Raw genomic sequence first — 27,266 nt, 5'->3', positions numbered from 1 at the left:
GCCAGTGGTACAGGAAGAACTGCATAAAGGGGACGAACATATTGTGATATATACCCTGGGGAGGGGAAAGCACCAGTGAAATGTTTGGTAGGCTATACCAGGAAGAACAAGAACAAGATTCAAAACGTAGGCCTACCTAAAAATAAATTATGGACAACATTAGAGTAAGATTTTGCAGAGTTGTATAGATAACCTGTGTCAAGAGCTCAAAACATGTATGACCTAATTGCCTATGCCTACTAGACTACTTCTACTTCTACTACTCAGAGTAAAAGAGAGGGGGCAAGCATAATGCAAATTCAAACTGGCTTAAGGAAACTGATTTCTGCAGAAATGACTGGTGGTGCCCCATGGGTTTGCAATAAGGGGATGCAGGACAATGCAGCACAACAGCACACATGAGGAAAGCAAAAATAAGCATGGATACTATTGCTTTCTTGTGAATTAGCGACTAGATAATAAAACTCAGATAAATACTTCACTTTTTGGTTGACTTCTACAAAAAAATATGTAACCTCTTTTCCCCCTTCCATTTTAAGGGGTCATAACCATAGACTGTTAATATTAACAGTCTATGTTCATAACCATAATCAAGACACACCAACTGCAAAACATGCGCCTGACTTGTACCATTGTACCACATTAAATGGTAACGTTTTTATTGTTACACTAAACTGTAGCTAAAGTGTGTATCATTAATCACTCCATGTTGCTGGTTTCAGTCTAAAAAAAATCCCAAATCCTCACTGTGTCTAAATTAGTTACATTGTACCTCTTTAGGGCAGTTAACCCAATCCCAAGGCTAATTTGAGCCCCCCCCCCCAAGTTTACTAAAATAGTTCCGTCCATCACTCAGGCGCATCTGGTTGTGAGTGGCTCGAGCGGTAGCAGTAGTGTGCATGACCAACCTCCCAGCGCGCGCCAGCAAGAACAAGTGTTACACCTGTCTCGAGGTAGACAGGTGAGCTAACAGCGGCTCTCGAGCGCTCATGTTCTGCTGTGTAGCTTGAAGCTGGAGCACGCAGCCCGGAACCCGCCACCCCTCCGCTGGACTGGACCGGAGCAGCCAGCCCTCTGGACCGATGTCCTGGCCGAAATGTCCCGACACATTTACATACGGAACAAGATTGGCGAGGGCATCCAAGCGCCCATCTTTCAGGTAGGTTGTTCTAGCTACATAACCTAACCTTCTAGGCTAATTAGCCTACTTTAAAAATATATCAGTTTCCCTGCTTGTCGGCAGAAAATTACAAGAAAATACTTAAAGCCCCTTAAATGAACACTGTTTATCCGTGTATTTGACATATAGAGAAGTATTGGGTAGAATCTTTTACATTTGAACACAGGTCTTTTACTAAAAAGTTACTTGCCAGAAAAGACGCCATGTCTCACTGTGACAACTTCTCCTGACTGTTAGCTCGGGCTGGAGTTGGTTCATAAACCTTTTCACATTAAAAACAGAAATAAAGTCATAACTTCTATTGATAAATTGGTGTAAACCGTGCATTGTTGAGCAGAGAGGCAAATAGTCACTTTAACTAACTGAGAGGTCTACCTAATGATATAACAATACATAAATATTTTTAAAAACACCAAAAATGTAAAACAATTATTAAAGTGCACCGTTGAGGGAGTCTCCTCAGTTTTGTTAAAGTGCATGTATTTGCCTTATAGATACATATGTATTTAATGTTTTCATGTAGTTGTTGAAATGTGTAGGGTACAGTATTACATATCACTGGGATAGTGATACAAATTCTTTCTAAACTGTTTTATTGTCTCTGGTATTCTAGAGGAGCAAGATGATAAAAAGGAGGCATCAGATTTTCATTGTTTTTCCTTTTTAACATTCAGAAGGCCTCTTTAAATGTTCTGCATCTTGTTATTGTTTTGTCTTTCTATTTTTGAATGATGGAGCTTATTATGATTACTTTCAAGTGGTGTCATGTTATTAATTGAATAAATGACTAAAACGTACCCCGAAGTTTGATTTAGTCTACATTACACTTTCAGTTAGAACATATTTCTTATGTTCTAACTTTATCTTTAATCATACATTCATCTAGCTGAAATACGTTTACTTTAATTGTGTAGGTCTATATGAAAGCTCTTCAACCCCTGTAGCCAGCCCTGGGCTCCCCTTCCATGCAGCATTTATTTTAATAGGCAATAAACTGTTACAGTCACAGTCTCCTGCCTCTGATAAAGCACTATGGTGGGCTTCAGTGGCCAATAGTTTTACATTTTATTGAAATGAAATGCTGCTAGATGGACTACAGTTTATACCAATTATTATAGCAGATTAAATGAACATTTTCTTTAAAGATTTAAATGTTGTTTTAGGTGTATAAAGTGTTAAACTGTAAGAATGTGTGTCTTTTTACGTTTGATAACTGTTAACTCAGTTTTCTTCAGCTTAGTTGATCATTGGAGGCTACAGTCTGATATTAATAATAACAGAGTATTTTATAGTTCTAGCCAACTTTATCCTTCATATCTCTTCTTGGCTGTTGGCTTGAATTGAGAGAGACAGAAAAAAGATGGTGACCCAGATTAATGGCCCTGTTTTATAAATTCAGTGAAGTAGGTTTTCTTTTTAACAGTGACATTGTCATTGACCCTGGAGATTTAACCAGAAATGGGGCAAATCACTGGCAGATAATTAATTTAGCTCCCTGGAGATTAACTCTGCTGGTTATATTTGGACTTTTTGGAAGAGAAAAAGAAAGAAAGAGAGGTAGTCAGGAGGTAAGGAGAAAAGCAAGTAGGCAAGGCAAATATATAATGCAAAAACATCCAGTAAAGCCACATTTGGTCGTGTTACTGGGGCATTCAAACTTACATATTTTTTTGTAAAGTTGACCTTATTGGACTGTTGCATCAGCCAGATGTCTAAAGTGGATGTGCATGAATGTCACCTTGCGTCACGTATTAGCTTGATGAGGCTTTATTGAATGTTTCACTGACATAATAGCAAACATACAGATGTAACCGATGCCCATGAAGAAAACTTCAGAGACACATTTAGATAAAAAAAGTGTTAGGGTTAGTTGAGATCTTGTTTTTCTTTCCCATACAGGTAAATCGAGGGACTTATTCCAGGAGGAGCCGACTCAAGAGGTCTGATGGCAGCACCACCTCTACCAGTTTCATCCTCAGACAGGTACTGAAAAACAAAGAGAGACCTGGGATGTAAAATAGAAAACAGGGACTGTCACTGATTGTGAAATGTAAGGATTGTCATTGAAATGTGTGTATATTCCAGTTAAGGTAAGACAGATTCTGATACATTCATAGCTTAAATTTCAAGATGAATACATATTGTATATTGCATCACATGGTTTTTACTGGTAACAAGGTTTTTAAATATGTAAAAACAAATATATGACTTGTATTGATCACCACAGTAATGCTGGGAGACCTGAAAGTGTTTCCACAGTTTGGCTGGTAACTTCATTGAGGAGAGTGTATAACCTACCTAAAAACACAAGTGATAATCATGAGAGTATAATGATAAGGCCATGTTACCATAGTAAGTTTATCGACTCAGTCACTTACAGTATAGTTAACCACATGGTTAAAAGGCACTCTGTGGAATTTGTGGCAACTTGTAGCGCTGTGCAGCCATGTTTAGATCAGCATGTTTCAGAGCTGTATGCATTTTCCACCAGGACATGCATCAGAGTGCACATGCATGACACGATCACAGGGGTGACATGATGCGCATCGTTGTCGACTGCAGAGGGCGGTAATTTGCTGTCAGTAGAAGGTAGCAATGTGCAAGTTAAAGGAAACAAAGAAGACTGCAAGCCAAAAGATTTATCTTACACTAAGCATGGTTTTTCTTGATAAATAGGTAGGGCTGGGTATCTTTCAAAATGTCTTGATGCCAATACCAATACCATTACTACGATATAGATTCCTAAACAATACTTTTTTTTCGATACCAATTTTATAAAACAAAAAGAAATTACAACAATACACATTACGGCACAAATCTTTTTATTTATTTTTCACCTCCTACTATGTGATGCCCTGTGCATAACGTGGAGTTTTTCCTGTCTGTCTCTACGACATGTAACGTAAGACAGCCAATCACAAGCATTATTAGATCTTAGTAGAAGCATGCTGCATTTTGATTGGCTCACTGACGCTGATGAGATTGACTCCTTAGGTATTGAAATTGGGTATTGAATGATACTCGATACTTTAGAGGCAATTCGGTCGGTGCCTAAAAAGTATTGAATTTGGTACCCAGCCCAAGAACAAGAATTTCAAGAACAACACAACAAATTTAGTTAGAATTTCAACGTCTCACTAGAAAGTTCATATAGAGCTTTACATTATATCTTTTCATCATCAATTATGAAATATACCCTAAGTGTCAGCATAGATAGGTGTCAGTAAAAAATAAATAAGATTTTTAACTTATTTATATCATAAATTGTAATATTTTAATCCTCACTTGTCTTAGTATTTTTAGTGTGTTTTATTTCAAATGCCCAGCTCATATGCAGACTCTGTTTCCACCCCTCGCTCTGCAAGTGGCCACTGATGTGGCGTACAGTGCTTCATATCAAGTGATATATATTTACAGGTTTTAATGGCCATTTCTGACAGGTTTTGATAAGAATGTGTTAACAGAAGGTGAGTGCTGTTTTTTTTTTTTTTTTTAGTAGTGTGGTGTTAATGTTCATACTCTTGGCAGTTTTAGAGGGTTCCATTCTGTTTTAGTTCTTTTAACGAGTTTTACCGGGTACTAATGGACATTAGTGAGTTTTAGGATGGTCTTGAGCAGATATAAGTTGGTGCTGTGGTTGCCTGTTTGATGGTGCTGTATATTTGCCTAATATTTGCAATTGTGGTTAAATGCACAGAGGTTTGTCATTTAGTCAGACTCCAAACTTGGTCTCACTGTTGATTACGCTACATCTTGTGTATTGTTTTCTGCTGTGACATTATGGCTTGTGCTGCTGGGGTCAAGCAAACATGTTTTTCCCCTGGCTGCTAATAATGGCTTGAGTCGTACCATTATTTAAGCAATCATCCCTTAAATTGACACAAATGATTTATTAATCCCCAATGAAGAAATCTTCCCCCCACAATGACTGTATTCTGTTTTAGTCCTCCGATACCATACATAACAACAAAAACAACTGGCTATTTGAGATCTTATGCTGTGACAAATTATGATAACGTTTAACTTCTCATTCATTTGGATATAAGAAGCATAAAGATGAAATGTATTAGTCAATTGTCACAAAATAATCTTCAACAATTTTGAGGATATATTAAATATTTAAGTCCCTTACCAAGCAAAAATGCCAAACATTCGCTGATTCCTTTTCAAATGTGAGAATTTGATGATTTTCTATATTTATTATTATTGTAAATTGAATGTCTTCGAGTTCTGGACTGAAAAGAAGAAGCAATTTGAACATCACCTTGGTGGTCACGTGTTTGTTATTTTACAGGCTGATCCCACTATGTTTAGATATACTTAACTTGAATTGCCTTTAAGCCAACAAAATTTAAATTAATGAAGAACTAGCACTGATTAACAATATTTGTGCCTCTACAATACCTTATTTTTGGGTATTTCAACTTTTTTTTTTTTTTTTTAACCTTTTTTTCATTAAACAAAATCAAGTCAGTGTTAAAAGCAAAAAGGTTTGCCTAAATAAAATCTAGCCTAAAATTAGAAAGGTTTTGTGATTCAGATTAGCTTTTGATAGTTGATAATGTATCAAGGTTTGATACCCAGCACTATAAAGGATTCAGTATTTCTCTACCAGAATAGTTAACTGTATAAATGAAATATGATAAATCCAAATAATAAAACATTTAGGTGGGGTGCACTGGCGGTTAGGTCTTAGTATTTCTAAAGTTCTGGCTACGGCCCTGGACCAAAGTGTCCCATTTACTTATACAAACAAGTAAAAGTCCCTAAAACATAAATGCATGTGTACATATATTGGGACCAATGCATGTGATGCCAGTTCTTTTTAATTTTTTACTTTGGTAGTGTAGAAAGGTCACTCATGATTTGATTCTCAAATGGAAATTAACTGCAATTTAAAAAAAAAAAAAAAAAAAAAAATGTATATGGATCCAATGTAACAATTCTATAGACCTCCTTTTATGATCAGAACCAGATTGAATGTTTTTTTTGTGCTTGTTCTAGAGAATAACTAAGCAGAGTGAGGATGAGCTTTAACAGGGAAATGGAGGATGCTGCTCCCCTCTTTTACTCCTCTATCCCCCTCCCCCGATCCCTGCTACCTCCCCGCACTAAAAAAAAAAAAAGAATCAAGGAGAGCGCTCATCCAAGCTGAGTGGACAGCCAGCCAGCCAATCAGCTCCTTGCACATTGGCTCTGTCATCAGGCTTAGATATTGAGGAAGGATCCACTGCTCTGCTGCTGCCGCCTCTGCTGCTCGTTGTGTATATGTATATGTGTGTGTCTGTGTGTGTGCGTGTGCGTGGAAGCCTGATGAAATGAAATGCCAGGATTGGGCTACCTTCAGGGAGAGCCTCTCCATCCTATAATGTGAGCCGGCTAGCAGTACTGTAAGATCAGGGAGAAGCTGCATCCATCAAGCGACGGGCCTCCAGAGGACCAGGCGAGATCCAACTGGAGGGGAGATTTTTTTTATTTATTTATTATTATTCTTTGCTGTGGAGAAAAGGGATTGTCGTCATCCCCCCATCCATCCTTTTTTTTTTCTTTCTCTGTGGTGCCCCCTCCTTTCTCCTTCGCCTCCACTCTCATTTTTCCCCCTCATTCTTCTAGAGGCGCTCGTTGGAATATCAAACCTCCATGTATGACAATTTGTACCTGCATGGATTTGAAGACTCGGAGGCGGTGAGTGTTTGGATGTGTGTGTGAATCTGCTTTTGTGCTCTCTTGCTGTGTATTTATTGATTTAAGTAGCTCAGCTGTGTGTGTGCACACACACACACACACACACACACACACACACACACACATATATATATATAAGAGGCCTTTGATGGGTTAGCCAACGGTACAGCATAGCGTGATTGTGGGCTATGCTTGGTTGGAAGGGGGTTGGGTGGGTGGGTGTTGGTGATGTGTGTGAAGGGGGGTGAACATTAGGCAGATGGCTTCTGACGTGTGACATTCACACAATTATGTATATATGCCTCTGTATGTGCGTGTGATGTGTGGTTCTATATGTGCTGTATATGTGGCTGATATATGCCTATAAGCCTGTAAGAATGGACGTCAGGAGACCACCAGAGCCAGGAGGAGCCATTTAGTGTTCATCACACTCTGTACCTCTCAGAGATGGACCAAGCCGTGACTCAAAGAGAAAGATGGAATAATGTTAATTACCCATTTCTCCCCTAAGGCCCATTACATTTCCACATTACATGATAAAATCTATTGTGTCACATTTCTGAATTTATCACTTATAAAAAATGCAGCCGAGTATTTTTTATCTGACCCTGCGACTGCGTGATGTATAGACTCGGCCGAGGCTCGGCGAAACATGCATCGTGATGTCATTAAGTGGATTCTGATGTTGATGAGTCACATGCTGATGCTTCTCCATTGGATAAGAGCTCAGATGCTACAGTGTAACCTAAAAGCTTCCACACACATGCATGAAATTATGTTTATGACTTGTTAGTGTTGGATTGAAGGATTTAAAAGATTTCAAGTCAAAATGTTCTTGGGGAAAAATACATTTAACTATTGTAGGGTAATTGGAGGACAACACTTTTTATACTTGCATGTGTGTATATTATCACAAACAGGAATCTGTTGTATTTCGAAATATATGTGTGACTGTAAAGGTAGTAATCCAGAAATGTAGTGTTCCATTTCTATAAAGTTGATAGACCTGCGAGAGACGGATTTAAAAAAGACAGGGCATATTGAAAGCAGCAGAGGCCGAGATGTTTCACTTTAGTCTCTAATATGGGTTAAAACAAAGACATTGGATCCTACAATTCACATCATGCAACTCAGTATCATATTACATTATACCCTCCCTGCCTGGTAAATACCCACATCTTTGGAACTCCATATCCCCAGTTTGTTACGAAGGCTTTTTATTAAAAAAATCATCTCAAGCTTAGACAACCCTGATGACATCACTATGACATTATCAGGGGTTATGTTCTTGGACTTCAAAAAGCTCCTCCAGAGCCACAGAAGACATAATTCAACGATTTCCATAGCCTCTAGCAGTTACTTGTCATGACTGATCTTGATAGAGTAGTGTAGAATTGGTTAATAAAAATATCATAAATACTCCAGCAGAAACATTTGACTGTTTACCTATTAGAGTGATGAATATGTCACTCTGTTATCTGGTCATTCTTGGAAATCGATCCAGTAAGCTTAATATTTCCTAAAATTAAGTAACCATTTAAGTTCCCCAAATGTGCCTCTTTGTGATTGGATTCACACGATCCAGACGAGGAGTGTGCTGAAGTCAGACCTTACTGCTGCCAGCTTGTAAAAAACGAAAAGTGCTTAGCTGTGATGACTAGATTGATTGATCTTCTTGAGACGAATGGTCTTCCTTAATTGAATCATTACTGGCTGATTGTTTAGACTGACACAGCGGAGGGAAGCACTCGGCCCAGTCATGTCCCAGGAAAAAAAAATAAAAAGTTGCATTACTGGAATTCGCACTGTGTGGCAGGATGAACTACTGCAAGTCTAGCATGTCTCAAGGCACTAAAGTGATGAAAAAACCCTGAAAGTGTGCAAGAAAATGGACAGCAAGGAAACAAAACAAAAATTCAGACACAAAATACCATTTTTCATACTGTAAGGTGGCTCTCACCTCCATTGTTGGCCAAAAGGGTATAGGTTAATGCAGAGATCTGTAAGTGAATGATAAAAGTATCAAATATTTTACAGTTTTTGTCCTGCTATAAGGCTCCTATTATGTTGCTCATGCTAGAAGTCATTGACTTTTTTTGTGCCCTTTACTTTTATATGAATGTTTTTTTTAAGTTAATTAGATTACAGATTGCCATTATTTGCACTAATTTAGTTTTAAAACGCTTTCAAAGTCACTTGAAAGTAGTTAAACTTATGCCTTATGCCGATAAAGCCTATTTGCTTTTTTTGGTGTTGAATCTTACTGCTAATGATTCATAATAATGCTCTTGAAATAGGATGGCCATTTTCAGTTCTCCATGTTATTTGGTGTCATCAAACTCAAATGGCAGAGGACACATTTCAAATCCAACTTTCTGGCATCTAAAGCTGTTTCTGTGGTTTTACATGTCAGTGTACCTGAACATGGCAATAAGAGATTTCACCACAGTTTACATTTATTTACAGTATGTTTGATATGAACACTATCTTAACATACTGCCTACTCTCCTGCACCTACTCGTCAGCAGCCCAGGAATTACTGTCGGCTTTGGTTAGCAAAGGGTATCTAAAACTGACCAATTTTTGCTTAGGCATGCAATCAAATAAAAAAATTACTCAATTTAGACTCACGTCAGACAGTGAGATACCGGGTAAAATGTTTGACTTATTATGGCATGATTTTGCTTTACTATTTCCCAATTTTAAACTAAAGTAGTATATCTAAATTATGACGTGGTTCTTTATATGATACCTTTTGACTTACTATCTCACAATTTTGACTTGCATCTCATAATTTTGACTTGCCACACATAGTTTTATTTTTTATCATCCGTTTTTTTTTCCTTTTCCTGACGGAAATGGTCCTCCATATATAAATGGACTTACCAGGACGTTGATGTTGACATACACTTTAGTCTCAGTGGTTAGGTACAAGGGAATGTGTGGAAATGATGCACAAGGCGTGAATATAGTGCACTGTGTGTGTCAGTGTCACGTTTCATGTGCATATGGAATGATTGCTATGAAAAGTTCAAAATTAAAAATCTTGGATTGAAAGATGCAGAAATCAGTCTGGCTCTTTCTGGGAGCAGTGACCAGAGTCATCACTATCCAGAAATGTCTGGAAGTGTGAGATTGCCTGTGTTTGGTCATACAAACTGCTGACAGCACAGGAATAGAAATTCCACTTTGTGTGAGATGCTCCTGGCAGTCAGCTCTTTTCTGCATCATCCATTTCACCTTTTCTGCATTCAGAGAGCCAAGCCACCAGTCTGGACTTGGCACGTTAATGAACCCCAAAACTTAGTACAGTCAATGGTCCCATAAAGACATTTTTTCTTAAGTGGACCTCTTTGTGCTTTGCAGTTCTCTGGCTCTTCAGCTGTCACTGGGGTGAAGCTACAGTACATCCTTCTTTTATAATGTTAGAGCTTATGCGCTTTTGTCTTTTCAGACCTGTCCACACCTTTTTTGACTTTGAGTCTTTGATATTGGAACAGTGTCTCACTGAATCGACTCTATTAGGAGCAGAGTACTGCTTTTAGCAGGGATATAGTACTTGAGTCTGGTGGTTAGACATCCTGAGACAGACTTCGTTGGTGACCAAATGCTCCGAATACCACCCACAAGGTTTTAACATAATCAAGTCTATAGATTAACAGTTGCCAAAGATTGCAGCATGTATCCCAGCGACTGTATACAGTTCCAGTAACCTACTGTGTGATATTTGTTTGCAGGGCTCAGCTGATTCATATACTAGCAGACCATCAGACTCAGATGTCTCTCTGGAGGAGGAGCGGGAGGTGCAGGCCCAGGTCCAGAGCCAGAGCCCAAGCCAGAGCCAAGGACCGGGACAGAGCCGCCAAGAGAGGGAGCAGCAGGCCACCACTCAACTGGAGAGAGCCAAGGTGGCCCACCTGTGACAATACTTAGCCAAATGAATCTGCCGCTATGTCTATATACACATACACAGACTAGTTTTTCTGTTGACCATACTGGAGTTTTTTTGCAGTCCTTAAATTCTGGAAATATTAAAGTGCCCATATTATGAAAAAATCACTTTTTCTGGGATTTGGGGTGTTATGTTGTGTCTCTGGTGCTTCCACACACATACAAACTTTGAAAAAAATCCATCCATGCTGTTTAGAGTGAGATACGGTTTCTGAATGTGTCCTGCCTTCAGTCTCTGGGTGAGCTGTTCAAAATCAGCACGGCTTGTGACGTCACAAGCCGAAACGAGCAGGCTAACCGCAACCATTAGCTCGTAGCGTTAGCATGCTAACGCTATGGCTAACGCTAGCATGCTAACGCTAGCATGCTACCTCGTTCTCAATAGCAAAGCACTGCTACAACACACACAAGTTCACCATAATCTACAAAAGAACTACTTCCATGTGCGCCCTCATTTAGAAGTCTCCCAGCTAATCCTGCCTTGTAACTGACCAAAGTTGTAGAAACAGCCTTTCTTTTACTGTCTATGGAGCTAGCTAGCTGACATGATCTACATCTGAGCTACTGGGCATGTGCAGTGCAATCAAAGATAGTACAGAAGAAGAAGAAGAAGAAAAGAGGTCTCACTCTGTAGCTAAAACAGAGACCAGCTGAAAAGAGGATCTGCAGCAGTGAGAGAGAGCACTGCAGTACAACACAAATATGGTGTTTTTTGAAAATTAAACCATGTAAACCTATTCTGGTACAACCTTAAAATACAATTATGAACCTGAAAATGAGCATAATATGGCTGCTTTAAAGAGAGCTGGCTGATAGATATTCTAAGTAGGTGCATGTGTATTCTTTATCACTCACTGAGTGTGTGTTTCCGTCCTCCAGACTAAACCTGTGGCCTTTGCTGTAAGGACCAACGTCAGCTATTGTGGCGCACTGGATGAGGATGTTCCAGTACCAGCCACAGCCATCTCCTTTGACGCTAAGGATTTCCTCCATATAAAAGAGGTACATGTGTACTTCTTAATTAATCATGACACCTGCTGTATATACTACTATGTGAATGTTTCTTGATGCAGAAATCTGTGAACCGTGACCTTAGGGATTTAAAGGATTTCCCTTGTGTGTTTGTTCCTCCTTTATTTATTTGATGGTGTTCAGAAGTTCAACAATGACTGGTGGATCGGTCGGTTAGTGAAAGAGGGCTGTGAGATCGGCTTCATCCCCAGCCCTCTGAAGCTCGAGAACATCCGGCTCCAGCAGGAGCAAAAGAGAGGACGAGTCCAAGGGTAAGTAGCAGAAAAACACACGTCTCCTTGTTTGTCCCACATATGGTCACACAACCGTTAATGTTCACACACAAATATGAGTATTAGAGGTAATTGCTGCACGTTATTATTTAAAGTAATTGGGAATGTGATATACTGACAACTGTACAACAAACTATAAAAGGTACTTAAGCTATTTATGAGCTTTGATATTTCCCATGAAAAGGAATTGGTTAACAGTTTATTTTATATGTGAAAAACATCAATCATAGTTCAAATCACAGAAAGGAAGGAAATAAATTACCATAACAAAATTAGTTTTCTTTTCTATGAAAAAGACACATTTTTAGTTTGCTTGCTTGTAGGCAGCCCTTAAATAACAGCTCGCTGGCTGAACTAAAATATCCTCCAACCATTCCTTTCACTGCCTTTATTTTCATCTCCATGCTGAAGCTTAATGTATGTTCAAACAACTTCTGAATGCCAGCTTTGCTCGTTAATGCAGCTATTGGTAATACCACCACTTGATCTCATTATCAAAATCTATGATTCTGTTATTCAATCATCATGCGACTCCATGGGTGTTGGAGGTGTTTTGACTGTCTGATATTGGAAATAGTCAAACGTGCCACTTATTGGTTGATTTTGTTCAGGGCCTTAGCTACCATTGGGTGCACCGAGGTCATGCCCCCAGTATTGTTTTCTGAAAATTTGGGGGTTTACATTCTAAAGTTACACAGAAATAGCTGAAAAGCTGATTATTTGATATTCTGATATTTGTCAGACTCAATTTCTTTTTTTAATTTTGACCATTTTAAGCAACTTTTGAAAAAAGTTTTTAGACTATTATGGGAGGGATTCAGTTGACAAAAAATAACTTTAAACTAGATGTCAAACAATTAGTCGATCAACAGAAAATTAAAATAACTATTTTTTTTTAAATCAAATATTTTTTTCTGCCATTTTTCACCATTTTCTGCCATTTTATAGAACGATTGATCGATTAACCGAGTAAATAATCGAAAAGGAAAATCATTGAGTGTTGAAGCAGTGGTTTGAACAGGATTTGTACTGAGGGAATTTGGATTCATGACTTCAGTCATTTCTAAAAATCCTGGCTATGGCCCTGATTTTGTGTACGACTTGTTGCGTTTAAGAAATGATATGCCACTATGGTTCAAAGACAGAATGGCAGTTTTTGCCCTACATCCAAATTGTATTAATTTCTCAATTTTTATACATTTTGAAGCAGAACAAACACTATGGAGGCTGTTGATGTCTGTCAATACAGCTCCTGAGCAGACTTGGGTTGGACTACAGACAATAAAATTGATTTAATCCGATGCACTAGCATAGATTCTGTCCAGTACTGTATGTCCTTGGTAAAAGGGATTAGATTCAGATTCTGTAAATCTCTTTAAATTATTTTGAATTCTACTTTGACCCAGGTCTGCTCTTGACTCATGACTATTTACTCCATCACTTCTACTCATGCCGACCAGTGAAACCGTTATAATAGCTGTAATTAGCGGTCCTATCAGCCTCCTAGTTTCAATGTGTGTGTAATGTGTCTGGAAGGTTCTGTCATCCAGAGTTCATACTGTAACTCACATGCACTTCCTCAAGCCTTGTTGTTGAGTTTAATACTAATCTTACCAGACTGGAGGGCTTCAGCGTTTCCCTTACTAGCTTGACTTCTGTGACTTTGTGTCACCAAGCCTCGCAGACAAGAAGAGGCATTTGAGCCCCATTATCCAGGACTACATTTTCGCTGTAACTGAAAAACAGAAGCCCTACGTGAGGTATGCTGCTTCCAAAGATGATGGAAAATCTGAAATAAAAAATTAAATAAATGGAAAAGCCCCTTAAGATAAAATGTGGAGTTGCTGTTGAAAAAGTAAAATGGCAAATGGAAACGAGTAAATGCAAAAGGGAGTGGGGAAAACAAGACTATTATATTATTTGTCAGATTTTTTTTTTTTCCTTTTTGACATTTATTTATACCCTGGTTATCCACACTGTTGCATTATAATTATTATAACATTATAATGTTTTTGTGATGTTACATTTTTTTTAATAACTTGAAAAGCGCTCTATAAATAAAAATGTTTTCTTTTTTAATTTTCTTCTCCAGTTTTCTTTGTGTGAAATTTTTATGTTACCTGTCATAAAAGAACAATTCATCCAAATATAGTCAGACTCAGTATGGTTTGAGGAAACCACGTTTTCAGCTCATAGTTGAGCCCTAAACAGATTCACCCATTATCATATGTACCTACCTGTTACTGACTGCAAATGCAACTGTTTTCAAAGATGCAGGCCCCACCTCTGGTCTACTAGACTGATGTTTTAGCTTGAATTAGCATGCATAACCTGTGTGTTCAGCCTTACATACATTTGGCCTATTCACTGCATGCTGCTCACATTTTCTCATCCTGTTTTAAAGCCAGCCCGTCATAAATACACATGGACCATGCAAGATACTCCTTAATCACAAGCCGAAGGCCTTCATATGTTGTCCGTATTACTGTGAATATAACTTTACTTTTATGGCCATGGACTGCTGACAGTTGATTTGCTGCCTGTGTTGACAACCTTACAATTTGTGATGCCAAGTGGAAGATGTAATCATCCAAAAAATACTAATTACAATGAATTAGATGGGAACATTCCCATGTTTTGCACCTTAACTCTGCAGTAAATGATTAAGCCTTTATTTATTTTTATTTTTACGTTTTCCACATTAATGCCATGGTGTGTTTCTGTCTTTCTTTATCCCCTCTTGTCTTTTCCAGTAAGTCTGGAGGGAACTCTTCTTCCAGTGTAGAGGATGAGGTTTCTGCCTCTATCCGACCTCTCATATCCTCGGCAGGTGAGGACATCGGTCAGGGGGAGAGGGCTGTTAATAGCCAGCTGCCAGCTTAGATCCAAGCTTCCTGAACCACAACTACATAGAGAGAATAAGACTCTAAACCCTTCCCATGTCGCTGCATAGAGCATAAGTTCACTGCGTAGAGTTGTTGGTACATTTTCCCATGATCCTCCTCTTCCTCCAGTTGAGGACTGCAGGCGTTCTCAGACTGGGGCTTACCACAGTGTGAACCCAACGACAAGCCTATGAACCCCCCCTGAACTGCACTCATGTGACTTTGTGAATATGACCTTAGGACAATAGAAATACTTTTTTATATTTTATCATGCCGGTTGTCCTTGTTAGGTTTCATTTGCTAAGAATTATGATGAATTATGTGAAGCATGTTTGAACAAGATATTATGGTGACGCCTCCTCTAGCAGCAGCTACTGATGACAGTCTTCTCTCCCCTCCTACAGGAAAGCAGAAACAGAAAGTGGTAAGTTGGTGACGGTAAAACCCACTCATTTACCATCCACTAGACTCTTGTTGCTGCCATCCTAAAATGACAGGAACCAGTAGCGCTGGCAGGAAGTTACAACCTCATGTCACGTCCAAGGGAACATAATACCTCAGCCCTACTGAAGTATACAGTGTCATCACCATTCCTTTGATGCCAAAGAACTGTAGTGCCAAGGGTTATAACTGCAACTTCCTTTCCAAGTTCTGGGGAAAGCAGTAGATAGTTTACAATTTGTTTCACACATTCATTATATTAGAGGGTGTTTTTGGGGGTTTTCAGCCCAAATGTAGAGGATACCAGACTAAAATGCAATATTAAAGGAATAGTTTGACACTTTGGGATATTCACTTTCTTGCCAAGAGTGAGAGGAAAAGACCAATACCACTCTCTATACTGAGATGTTGGCTATTCTTTGAGCCTTGCCAGCAGTGAGAAAAAAATGTGTCCCGAGGATGGTGCTAGAAGAAAGGCCATAGAGTCAGAAGTTTTTCATGACAATGAAGATACCTTCAGCCACTATGGAAGCAAAGAAAGCAACTTGATAGCTAATTGTGAAATGCAGCCACTACTAAATACTTAATCTTGAACCTGAAATACCAGTAAATTTACAGAATAGAAATGTTTTACTTTGAAAAACATCTGAATTTATGTGGTTATAATTCACAGATTCAGATTGAAAATTCAGGTGTCCAATAATAATTATAATGATGATGATGATAAATATAAATAAATAAAATTGCTCATTCAGTTTGTCGTTTTTGGATCTAAACATTTAAGTCAAGACAAACAAAATCAAGTCAAACTTAATTGGTAAAATTCAAACCTGCACATGTTCTACCTAATTAGTTATTACCCTATACCTTAATTGATAGATGCAAAATTACTTTGAATCAAGCAACTTAGGCAAACCTATATTTGTCATGAAGATGGTTCAGAATATATTGTACACTGCACTGAGCTATCTCCATGACAACTGAGCACTGTGACCTAAAGCTAGTAAGTGGATCTTGAGTTAAGATGTTTGGGTTTTTGTTTTTTGGTTGGATTCCAAGGTCAAGAATTAAATTGTTCTCTCAAACTGAATATTTTCTATCTGAATATTGTGAACGCTAGAAAAGATGCGTAAAATCTAATGTTTTAAATTACATAACTAACCCACTCAAAGAGGAAAATTCAGATAAAGTAAAATGTTCCAGTGTTATAAGTTTAGTGGCATTCAACATTATTAGTTGTTAGTATTTCTACATTAAATATCCAGTAGTGATTGCATTTCACAATTAGGTATTCAGTTACTTATAAGTATACATAGTCTCCAGGGTGTAACTACATACCAGTAATATCTAGTATTACTACTTTGGCATGGTACAGTGTCGTTGTGCTACTTCTTATCGTGATACTTGGTCTGGTATTGTGTTAACTGGTTAGAGTGTAGTTTTGTGACTGTTTTACAACAGAGTAGCCATCATATCCTCCATCCATGTAGTAAATGAAAACAAAATGTATTCGTCTGTCAAAATGTAATAACATGTTCCTTTAAATATAACAATGTACTGTATGTTAATGAAGTCAATTATATTGTACGTATATAACAATGTGCTACATTATCAGGAAAAGCGTAACGATATCAGTCAAAATAGTCTGACATTTTGCAGGAACGAATAACATCAATATATATACATTTTTGCCATTTTGTTTTTATTACATTTTGACAATTTACATTTTAATTTGCTACATGCCTTAATGTGGCAATACACCATCTGATTGTAGTTCAAGGTCAGCTGACTCAGCAGTCCATTACAGCTGTCTGCTCTGAATATTTTGGTTTAATGTTATCTTGGTTGTTTGTGATGAATGCACTGCTGCTGGTTAACATATGTTTGCATTAACAGACGGAACACATCCCCCCATATGATGTGGTTCCCTCCATGAGACCTGTAGTGCTGGTGGGGCCCTCGCTCAAGGGTTATGAGGTAAGCTGCCGATCCTTATGGTTGGACAGAAAATCAAAAATATCCTTTTACTTTTGTCACTGATTTATGGGCCTTTGTTCAAGCACTATAAATAACACTGATTCAGCACCACTGAATGACACCCAACAGAGATGATTACGTGTGATTATGTGATGTTTACTAGTGCAAAAAGAACTTACTGAAAGGAGATGAGTCCTGGACATCTCTCCCCGAGTCCCCCAAAATAGCTTGCTGTTGGCGCTGTTAAATGTGAGTGTGTCAGCACCGACGTAACATCCAGATTGCAGCCAGCCTAACAAGGACTCTAAGAGGTCAGATGAAAATATGTTGTGTAATTGGCAGATTTGGTCTCATTGCTTCCACTACTGTTTATACATGTGTTGTGTACAAGGAATGCATAAGTATGAGGACCAATATCCAGTGGTATAATTGTCATGGTGTACACAGATGATGAGGGCATAAAACTGTTAGATTTAGGATTTCTAAACTTGGGAGACAATTAAGATGTGGAAGAGGGGCTTCAACTCAAGTTGTGGCCTGTAAAACCAAAACAATGATCTTAACGCTACAATGCTCCAGAGAGCTGAGGAGAACTGCACATTGGATTGATATTCACTGTTGGTTGCTTTATCATAAAATAAAAATATGATTAGCGGGGCACCCGGATAGCTGAGTTGGTAGAGTAGGCGCCCATATGTAGAGGTTTACTCCTCGACGCAGCAGGCCCGGGTTTGACTCCGACCTGCAGCCCTTTGCTGCATGTCAATCCCCCTCTCTCTCCCCTTTCATTTCATTCACAGCTGTCCTGTCAATTATATATATATATATATATATATATATATATATATATATATATATATATATATATATATATATATATAATTAGTGCAGCTTTAAAACATTTCTCTCATATTTCTAAATTGTAGTTTTAGAGAGAAGATGCTGCTGCTGCTGTTATGGATAAATTGGAGCTTTTACATTTGTAGTAGTGCCTAGTTAATTGAATGTGTCCTACTTGTACAGATTGAGATAAATAAAGTTGGTACATATATTACAACAGTAAATTTACTGGTCACATCCTATGTCAACTATTAAGTTGATGACCTCACATCCATCCTGTTTACTCATAAGACATCATACTGTATGTCATTATGTTTTTAGCAGCAGAAGAAATTCTATCTGTCTTGTTCTCCTGGATTGGCCTGATTGATGGGTGCTTATTATATTTAAGGCTGGAGCCTCTCTCAGCATGCATTAGGCAGGAGACTGGGATCTGTGGACCGATTATCAGTCTATCACATTCCTAATATAGACAAACACATTTATATTTCCACACCTGCCTATTGCACGACAGTATAAGTGTTCAATCCAACAATTCAATTTGGCTGCTACAAATGGCAAACGTTTTTCATGCTTCCGTGCCGGCGACAGCTGTAGCCAGAGGCATTGTGTTTTCAGGTTGTTCATCCGTCCCATTCTTGTGAACACATTATCTCAGGACCCCCTGAAGGGAATTTCTCATAATTTGGCAAAAATATCCACTTGGACTCAAGGATGAACTGAACTCACAAAATGCGTTTTTGGTCATAACTCAAGAATTCCTACGCTGATTATGACAACATTTCACACACATTTCTAATAGGATAAAATAATGAAGTGATTTTATATCCCAAAGGTTAACTTCAATGTGACATCATAATGTTTTGCAAAAACACTTTTCTGCCCATTATTCAACGCTATAACTCAGGAACAGAAGGGGAGACATTTAGTCGGATACTGAATTGGTGACACTACTCTTGAAACGGTGGTGATAGTTTAGATTTTCTGTGGTGTCGGGTTGAAGATGTGTGTGAATCATCCACGTTTTGCCAAATCACTTAATACCTTTTTATTAAATTGCTTCAAAGTCTTCACTACATATATCATATTATATTATATTATATTAGATGAGTCTGGACAGACATGGCCGTAAAATGCAACTTGACTGGTTTGCAGAGGCATACAGGCGGTAATTCTAGTTTTTAGCAATAACAATGATATGACAAACAACAATAAGACAGAATATGCCACAAAATCAGAATTAAACAGAAATGTGTAATAAAATCTTGAATAATATTTCTAATACAGTCATGTTAAAGATTTCATCCTTAAAGGGATACTTTGCCGATATTCAACCAACTTTGTATCATTATAATGTTGGTAGTATGTGTAAATGAACTTCGGTAATCTTCCGTCCATCTTACCAGTGCCCGGATCTCCCTACTCACAGGCCAGCAGAAAAAAACGCCAAGTGACTCATTTGACGCCAAACGCCTGTTTGAACTACAGTTTGTACTTCCGCATACAGACACAAAGAGTATAGAAGCATATTGAGAGAGAAAGAGAGCCGCCCCTCTCTCTCTTTCTCAAACTCCTAACAAACACAGGTTAAACTGTAAAACTAGACAGTGCTGAGCAAATATAAACCAAGATTCTAATACTGTATTGCCCAGTTAAGAAAGAAACATATTTCACCTTACCGTTTAACTGTTATACAAGATTGTTTGTTTGTTACCAGCCGGCCGCCATTCTGTGTCAATACGGACAAGCTGGATGCGCTTGCATTAAGTCACCCACCAGTAGGAGCGTTCTTTGGCCCCGGTGCAGCACAGTGTATTCTGGTAGTTGTAGGTTTTCTACGAAAGGGAATATCACAGCTTCTTTTCTCTGTTTTCTCTGGTCATGTAGAACCAATTTAAAAAATATTATCGCCATTCTACTGTATAGACAGCCCGGATGTAAAATATTTCTTTAAAACAACCCATAATCACATAAATAACAGCAAAAAAGACATTTAAAACAATACCTGCCTTTTTTACGTCATTTGCCAAACTCTCCTCTTTTTTTCTACGCAGGTAACAGACATGATGCAGAAAGCACTGTTTGACTTCCTCAAGCACAGATTTGATGGCAGGTAAGACAAATGTGTTAATTATGCCCTGTAATGATTGTGTGTGTGATAGTTTGGCAAATATATTGGTCATATTTGGAACACCAAAGTTGGCACAATCATGCGTCTCACCACTGCATTTCAGCAAGTTTAAATTACATTCACTGTTTTTCAGGAAGCGGAAAAAAAATGTTCAGGTCAAAATATCTTCTTTTGAATACAGCCAAAAGTGTCAATCAGTGAGGTTTCGAGAATTGTTGCTGTTGCAACTGTGCTGCATACACTGCATTTGTCATCTAAGCGCACATATCCTGCCGTATTTAAGTAAGATAAGCTTAGCGGCCTTAGAGGATTGTCCAGACAAATATTAAATAGCAGATATTTAGAAAAGAGCGAGTGACTACAATGTATTAATTTAACATGAAGATGAACGTTATGGTGGAAAAAAACATTTTATTATACGGCAATACTTCAAGAAATGTTAGACAAGATATTGGACAACTGCAAGGAAATCTTCAAGGCTAGGCTACTTGACAGCATGCATCACTGAATTAATCACTAATTTTAATAATAATTTTAATAATATTAATATATATTATATAATAATAATTTTGTTCATATCGTGGACAAAATACATTTTCTTTGCACACCACCGAGAATCGACTAATTCATGTTAGTTAATCTGTTTTTAGGTTTAAAAGCGTTTACTCTTTCTAACCATTTTACAGGATATCTATCACACGAGTCACAGCAGATATATCATTAGCCAAGAGGTCTGTTCTCAACAATCCCAGTAAGAGGGCCATCATTGAAAGATCCAACACTCGCTCCAGCTTAGGTAAGAAATCTCTGTGTTCAATTTAGTCTGTTTTTAAATGGAAAACTACTACTTTTTCATATAAATGGCACATGTGTAGAGACATAACAATGGCGCTAATTCAACCAACTTACCTCCTTTTGAAAAAACAATGACAATGATAATAGAAACAAAGAAACAAAAGAAAAAAGTATAGTCTTGAACAGTGAAGTTGAAAGAACTTTTAGAAAGCTTTAAGTATTTCAGAGGTGAGTACTGAATTAGTAGGTGAGTTATTTTCCATTCCAGAACTGTGCACATCTAAATGTGTATTGTGTATTTGAATTGTATCTTGTCTCATCAGCTGAGGTGCAAAGTGAGATTGAGAGGATCTTTGAGTTGGCCCGCTCCCTGCAGCTGGTGGTGCTGGACGCTGACACCATCAACCACCCAGCCCAGCTCCTCAAGACCTCCCTGGCCCCCATAATTGTTCATGTTAAAGTCTCCTCGCCAAAGGTACTGAGTGTTGGGAGGACATAGCCAAACACATAGAAAACACATCTCAGATCAGTTCAACTCTCGATGACGAGCTCAGGAGCACGTTTACCTGAAATGTATTTTTGATGGCAAATGCTGAAGGAACAGCTGGTTTTATTTACATAGACCAATCAGCCTAATCATTATGCCAAGACTGGACAAAACCAAACTCGGCATAAGAAATTAAAGCATGTGATATAATCTCCACAGCTACTGTCCCACAGAGTCATTCAGTTGGTGGAGACAAACAACAAGAACACCTAGACATGTTAAAGGTAATGGTCCTCATGTTAGGTTCATTTTTACCCTCCACTGGTGTAGCAGCTTAGCACAAGCACAATGTTCCTTACAACCAGCATGAAATACTGTACTTTAAAGCCACAGACTAAGATGCAAGGCTATTTCTAATTTAGCGTGTGGAGTCAGTGGTAATCTGCACCTTTGCATGAAAGAGTACGTCTGCTGCACTTCTTCCCTCTACACTGGGACTACAGCAATGACCAGACTACACAACAGAACCTCCCAAATAGTACCATCGATCAGTAAAGATGTGTCTTCAAAGTTTGATTGAAATGGTGCACTGGTTTAAATGCAGTCACATCCTGGTCAGGTGACTTACACACTTGTTTCACCACACCTCTCCTAGCATGCACATTTTTTTACTTTTAATATACAAATCTATTAAAAAAAATTAAAGAAAAGATACAACTGAAACTACTAGCTTTTTTTTCTCTCAAAAGCCATGTGGACATTTACCAATAATGGTGCTGAAACATTAGCATGCATAATGTCTGAACAGGCATAAATTATGTCAGCCTATTCAAACAAAAATGCAATATAGTAGGGAGTAAATGATTAAATGCATAATTCGGCAGTTCACTTTATTTCGGACCTATACCCATACAAATTAAAGAGACGATAAAAGATAATAGACATGAAAAAAAGGTTACTTATTTCTGCTGACAAACATTTGACTAGCACCATTAAATCTCTGCACACACAATGACATCCTCAGTTGTTTTATGTGTCACTTAGAAAAAATGTCTCTCATTGCTCATTATGAGCTAGAAATGATGAGGAGAGTACTCAGTGACCTGAAACAAGTGGACCCAAAGCTGCGATGCTTTTGGTTCAGTGTAACTGCAGCGTCTTGTACTTTCCTACCTCGTCATCCAGGTTCTGCAGAGGCTAGTCAAGTCCAGAGGGAAGTCCCAGAGCAAACACCTGAATGTCCAGCTTGTGGCAGCTGACAAATTGGCGCAGTGTCCTCCAGTAAGTGGCCATCCTTATATACTGGCTTGTAATGGCTTTTTGACCTCCTACTTTCTGTTTTTTTATGTTAAAAAAATCAAGTTACTGGTTCACAAACTAAGTTTCTGCTCTCAGAGACAAGGGCCCAAATGAGATTCAGACATATTTTACAAACCGGTTTGAATTGGTTGTTCCTTTCAGCAAGCTAGCCGAATCTATTCACAGTTTTTCGCTCACGAAATCTACTCCAGCCAATCATACTGTAAAACATAATTTGACTAAAGTTCACATTGTTTCAAACAATCACAGCAGGTGTCTGGTCATTCAGTCCAACCAATCAGCCCTTAATCCTTAATCTTACAGGACAGTATATAGTATGTTGTATTTTATTTTCTCTGTATTCGCATTATATGTTCACACTAACTCATTCATGTACAATAAAATACTGATGATATACTAGTCTTCACACAGTAACACAACAGGAACTCTCATTCAATGTCAGTGTGGAGATCATTGACGTTACATTTCATTTCCATCAGTAGCTTCATACCTGCCTTCCTCCCTCTGACCATCTGCTGCTAACAGGAAATGTTTGACATCATCCTGGACGAGAACCAGCTGGAGGACGCCTGTGAGCATCTCGCTGAATACCTCGAGGCCTACTGGAAAGCAACCCATACCTCGATGGCGACGCCTCTGAACCCCCTGCTGGGACGCAACCTGGGCCCCACCACCCTCACCCCCTACCCCACCAGCATCTCTGGACTGCAGGTACACATCCACTAGTATGGCAATGTTTTAGTTTGTTTTCGTTATCGCTGTCTCCACTGTCTGAGGAGATGATAAAGGTAAGAGAGAAACCCAGGATAACAGGAATCATTTTCCAATGCAATACATAAGTGTTTCTGCTTTGTTGCTAGGAATGTCATCAAATGTAAGGAACACAGTGGTTAGATTGACTGTGTTCAATTTCATGGGAATTTTATGAACTTTACTTTTTAAGGACACATTTGCTTTTGCTATAATTTCTGTCTCTGGTTACCGCTGTAATTTTATCTTGATAGAAAAGGTAACTGTGTTGCCTGTCTGCCTCAAGATGAGCAACACTACATTATATATAATTTAATCTGGGCAAATAAAATTAATTTACTTTGCCTGATAAGGGGGCAATGATATTAGGAGACATTAAAAAATGCATTGATTACAATGCATTGATGTCCAGTCCTTTGTCTCCCAGCCTCACCTGTGTCCTTGGTATGTTCATGTGATTAGCAGACCCAAAGAATACGACAGAGCAACCACACGGGAGACCACTCTACCCCGAACGAACGACGCAACCTGATGACATCAGACGAAAATTACCACAACGAGCGGGCGCACAAGGGACGAAACCGCATTTCTTCTGGCTCACAGCATAGCCGAGAGCAGCAGGACCCCTACCAGGACTACCAGGACCCCTATCAGGATGCATACAAGCCACATCGCAATCGCAGTTCGCCGGGCAGCTACAGCCATGACTCCCGGCACCGGCTCTGAGCCCACTTCTATCATCACCAGGGCCCAAATGGCCCAGATTCCAAAATAAACGCTGCAACGGAGCCAAGACGGTCCCAAATTGTACCTTTTTTTTTTGTTTCGGTTTGTGTTCATTTGTTTTGTCTACCTGGCTATTTTTCTCTTTAAAAGTCCAACAAAATCACATTCAGGTGTTTGTTTTTAATCAACAGCGTGAGAAGTCAAGAGGTTCATGATGCCAATGTTAACTAATGCTTTAAAATGAATTCCTTTTAACGTTTTATGTTTTATGGGACCTTTTGGGATTGTACTAACACAACGCTCAACAGACGTGCAGTGCAGATTGTGCTTGTTGCCTGTGTCAGCAAGCTAATTATGGATAGTGGTCAGATGGTGATGGTGTATGGGCTTCTAAGTGCCTGGGACATCGCACCAGGTCGGAGGGGAGTCCACTGCACACAGACTGCTGAAGGCTGCTGACCCATACCCTGGGCCATGTATAAATCCTCTCACCATTTAGCTTATTGCATGCTGATAGTTGATCAACCTCCGCATCCACTTCATTGATATTTTGTACTTAGCATTCTGGATTCTCTTATAATGAGGTGTAGATACGGAGGTCCAATTTTCTAAATCACCTGATTGTGTGGAAAGGCGTAAGGTGGTAGGTTTGTGTGTGTGTGTGGGGGGGGTGCAGATGATATCTGGCTGCTAGTTTTGAAAACTGGTGCTTCATATTCCCAAACTATTTTGCTATTTGAAAGTCACTTTGAGCAAGGCCAGCTTTTCTGTAGCACAGATATAGGATTTCATTTGGGTGATGACCCTCACCGTCATAAGCGGAGCAGATTCTGATGGTACTGGGATCAGATCTCAGTTACACTGTAGGAGAAGGCAATACTGCTTCTGTTGTTAACAGCTAGCACTTAGAGAGTTAGAGCAGGCAATAGCTATGACAGTCTGTCAGATAGTATAGTGAAATACAATAGCAAAATACTACTTGAGATGCCGTTTGATGTTGTTGAGATGTGGACCAGCATAAAAACCAATGCAGTGAGAACCTTTTGAGCCATTTGGAATGTTCTCTTTGATATTTTGGGCCCTGCCAGCATGAAGAATAAGACTGGGAACAGTTTTTTAGTTTGATAGACCACCATTGAAGAGCATCTGCTGTTGAAACTGCAGGTTGTTTTGCATTTATTAGCATTGAAATCAAAGTCGTATAGCGTTAAAACAGGTACAGATGGTGGTTAAGTCATGCAATTGGTACATGGCCATTGAAGTTCCTTCCTGTGATTTTAGGGGATTAAAGCATTCAATGTGTGACATGGCAGGATCGGTTGCATCATGTTCATTCTCTGTGTAGCTGGCATGTTGTCCTGACTGCAGAGCATGTTCCCTCCAAACGTAAAATAGAACCCTACTGTAATCAAGTTGATGTTTGTAGAAGTATAGGGCACATCTCTCCCAAAAAAAATAAAACAAAAAAGATGGCCCAGATTACAGATAAATAATATCTCCGGATCCCTGCGGTTTGTAACTCAATACACTGAAACGGCTAAACAGAAAACTTTAAATATTATGTCATTCTGAAAGTATTAAATAGTTAAAGTGGATTGCATGACTCAAACGTGGAGTCGCCATAATAACAGTTTTCTATTAATTCAGAATTATGTTCGAAGGTAGAAAGTGAACTGTCTAACAGCCCTCACAAAAAGGTTAATTAAAGCTAACATGGACAAGAGTTTACCGAACCCACGTGGTACTTTGTATGAAAGCAGAGAGCTGCTGTGGTTGCTAATGTTTTTAAGGCTTGTTATCGTTATCATAATATACTGTACATATCTTTTTCCTTTAAGATATTAAATTATCTTGTGATTAGGACTTAATTATCTCATCTCCAGATAACAAACAGTTCTAGCTAGCCAATTATTGAAATTATTTAAATTAATAATACATTCGGCTAAATAGAACATTAAATAGTTTTTTTGTCGTTGATTATCACAGGGCAAAGGTCTTCCACAAAGTCATTCCTCCTGACCTTTCTGCGAGAAAGAGGCACCAGGAGAGAGTAAGCAACATTTGTTATCTTACGAGAGCCACAAGAACATAAGTTGTTGTTTGAACAGTTTGTCATGTGGAGATAATACAATAATGGGACTTTTTGGATGCTGGTGGTTTCCATAGATTTTTCAAAGGGAGATGAAAAACTGAGTAAAGTGTGTCATCTGATTTTAAGTGTTGTCCTGGCAGTGTGTCTTACTTATGTACTGTATAATGATGAACAAGCTTATTTTCAGTTCTGACAGCGTGTTAGTTTGCCTTCACTAGATGATCCTTTCTAATTCCACAAACAAATCAAATTGTTATTTCCTTTACTCATATGGAGGACGAAACCTGACATAAATAAATGATAGAAGACTTCAAATCAAATACATTTTGAATTTATTTGACAAATGTCCTTCAATCAATCAATCAATCAATCAATCAATAAATCGATCCATGTGTTTCTAGTGGTAAAGTTTTTCCCAGGTTTCTTTTCTTCCTTCATATTGTGCCTCAACCAAGAAAGACGCAACAAAAAAAACACACTGCCAGGGAATATTTTTTAAAGGAAAAAAAAAATCACAGTTAAACAAGCGATTCATTTCCTGATTTGCTTTGATATCAGAATTGTACAGTATAACAGACCATATCTGTCAGAAGAGTTTTATTCTTTGCCATGTTTAGACATTCCCTTCTAACAAACATCATGTACAGTATAGTGACCGCTGCAGCACCAGATTAGCTCGGCGTCTTGCAAACAGTGAATGAA

At 38.5% G+C, this 27,266-nt stretch overlaps 1 protein-coding gene across 5 annotated transcripts; it reads left to right on the top strand.

Annotated features, from left to right (window-relative positions):
- Nucleotides 1-857: 857 nt before the first annotated feature.
- LOC116044723 (voltage-dependent L-type calcium channel subunit beta-4-like) lies at nucleotides 858-27,266 on the top strand. 5 transcript variants are annotated; one of them, XM_031292145.2, is made up of 14 exons: nucleotides 858-1,159; nucleotides 3,080-3,163; nucleotides 10,603-10,773; nucleotides 11,696-11,818; nucleotides 11,972-12,099; nucleotides 14,874-14,950; nucleotides 15,410-15,429; nucleotides 17,343-17,423; nucleotides 20,318-20,376; nucleotides 21,081-21,190; nucleotides 21,513-21,664; nucleotides 22,862-22,957; nucleotides 23,522-23,707; nucleotides 24,212-27,266. In XM_031292145.2, the coding sequence occupies exons 1-14, from the start codon at nucleotides 1,097-1,099 to the stop codon at nucleotides 24,470-24,472; spliced, it is 1,611 nt and encodes a 536-aa protein (XP_031148005.1). In that variant the 5' UTR covers nucleotides 858-1,096; the 3' UTR covers nucleotides 24,473-27,266. The 5 variants fall into 5 exon arrangements, with proteins under 5 accessions (XP_031148005.1, XP_031148004.1, XP_031148006.1 ...); XM_031292144.2 differs by having other exon boundaries at nucleotides 860-1,159; nucleotides 24,209-27,266; XM_031292146.2 differs by lacking the exon at nucleotides 14,874-14,950 and having other exon boundaries at nucleotides 860-1,159; nucleotides 15,411-15,429; nucleotides 24,209-27,266.

The sequence above is a fragment of the Sander lucioperca genome, chromosome 24 (assembly GCF_008315115.2).
Source record: "Sander lucioperca isolate FBNREF2018 chromosome 24, SLUC_FBN_1.2, whole genome shotgun sequence".
Taxonomy (NCBI): Eukaryota; Metazoa; Chordata; class Actinopteri; order Perciformes; family Percidae; genus Sander; species Sander lucioperca.
Note: the sequence above shows the minus strand (reverse complement) of the source record. Positions and strands in the feature narration are given on the sequence as shown.

Excerpts from the sequence above, each read along its gene's own strand:
- LOC116044723 (XM_031292144.2), top strand. The coding sequence starts at position 1,097 with ATGTCCCGACACATTTACATACGGAACAAGATTGGCGAGGGCATCCAA. Across the intron at positions 14,951-15,409 it reads ACCTCTCATATCCTCGGCAG|GAAAGCAGAAACAGAAAGTG; the intron begins GTGAGGACATCG and ends CCCCTCCTACAG. Across the intron at positions 23,708-24,208 it reads CCAGCATCTCTGGACTGCAG|CAGACCCAAAGAATACGACA; the intron begins GTACACATCCAC and ends TCATGTGATTAG.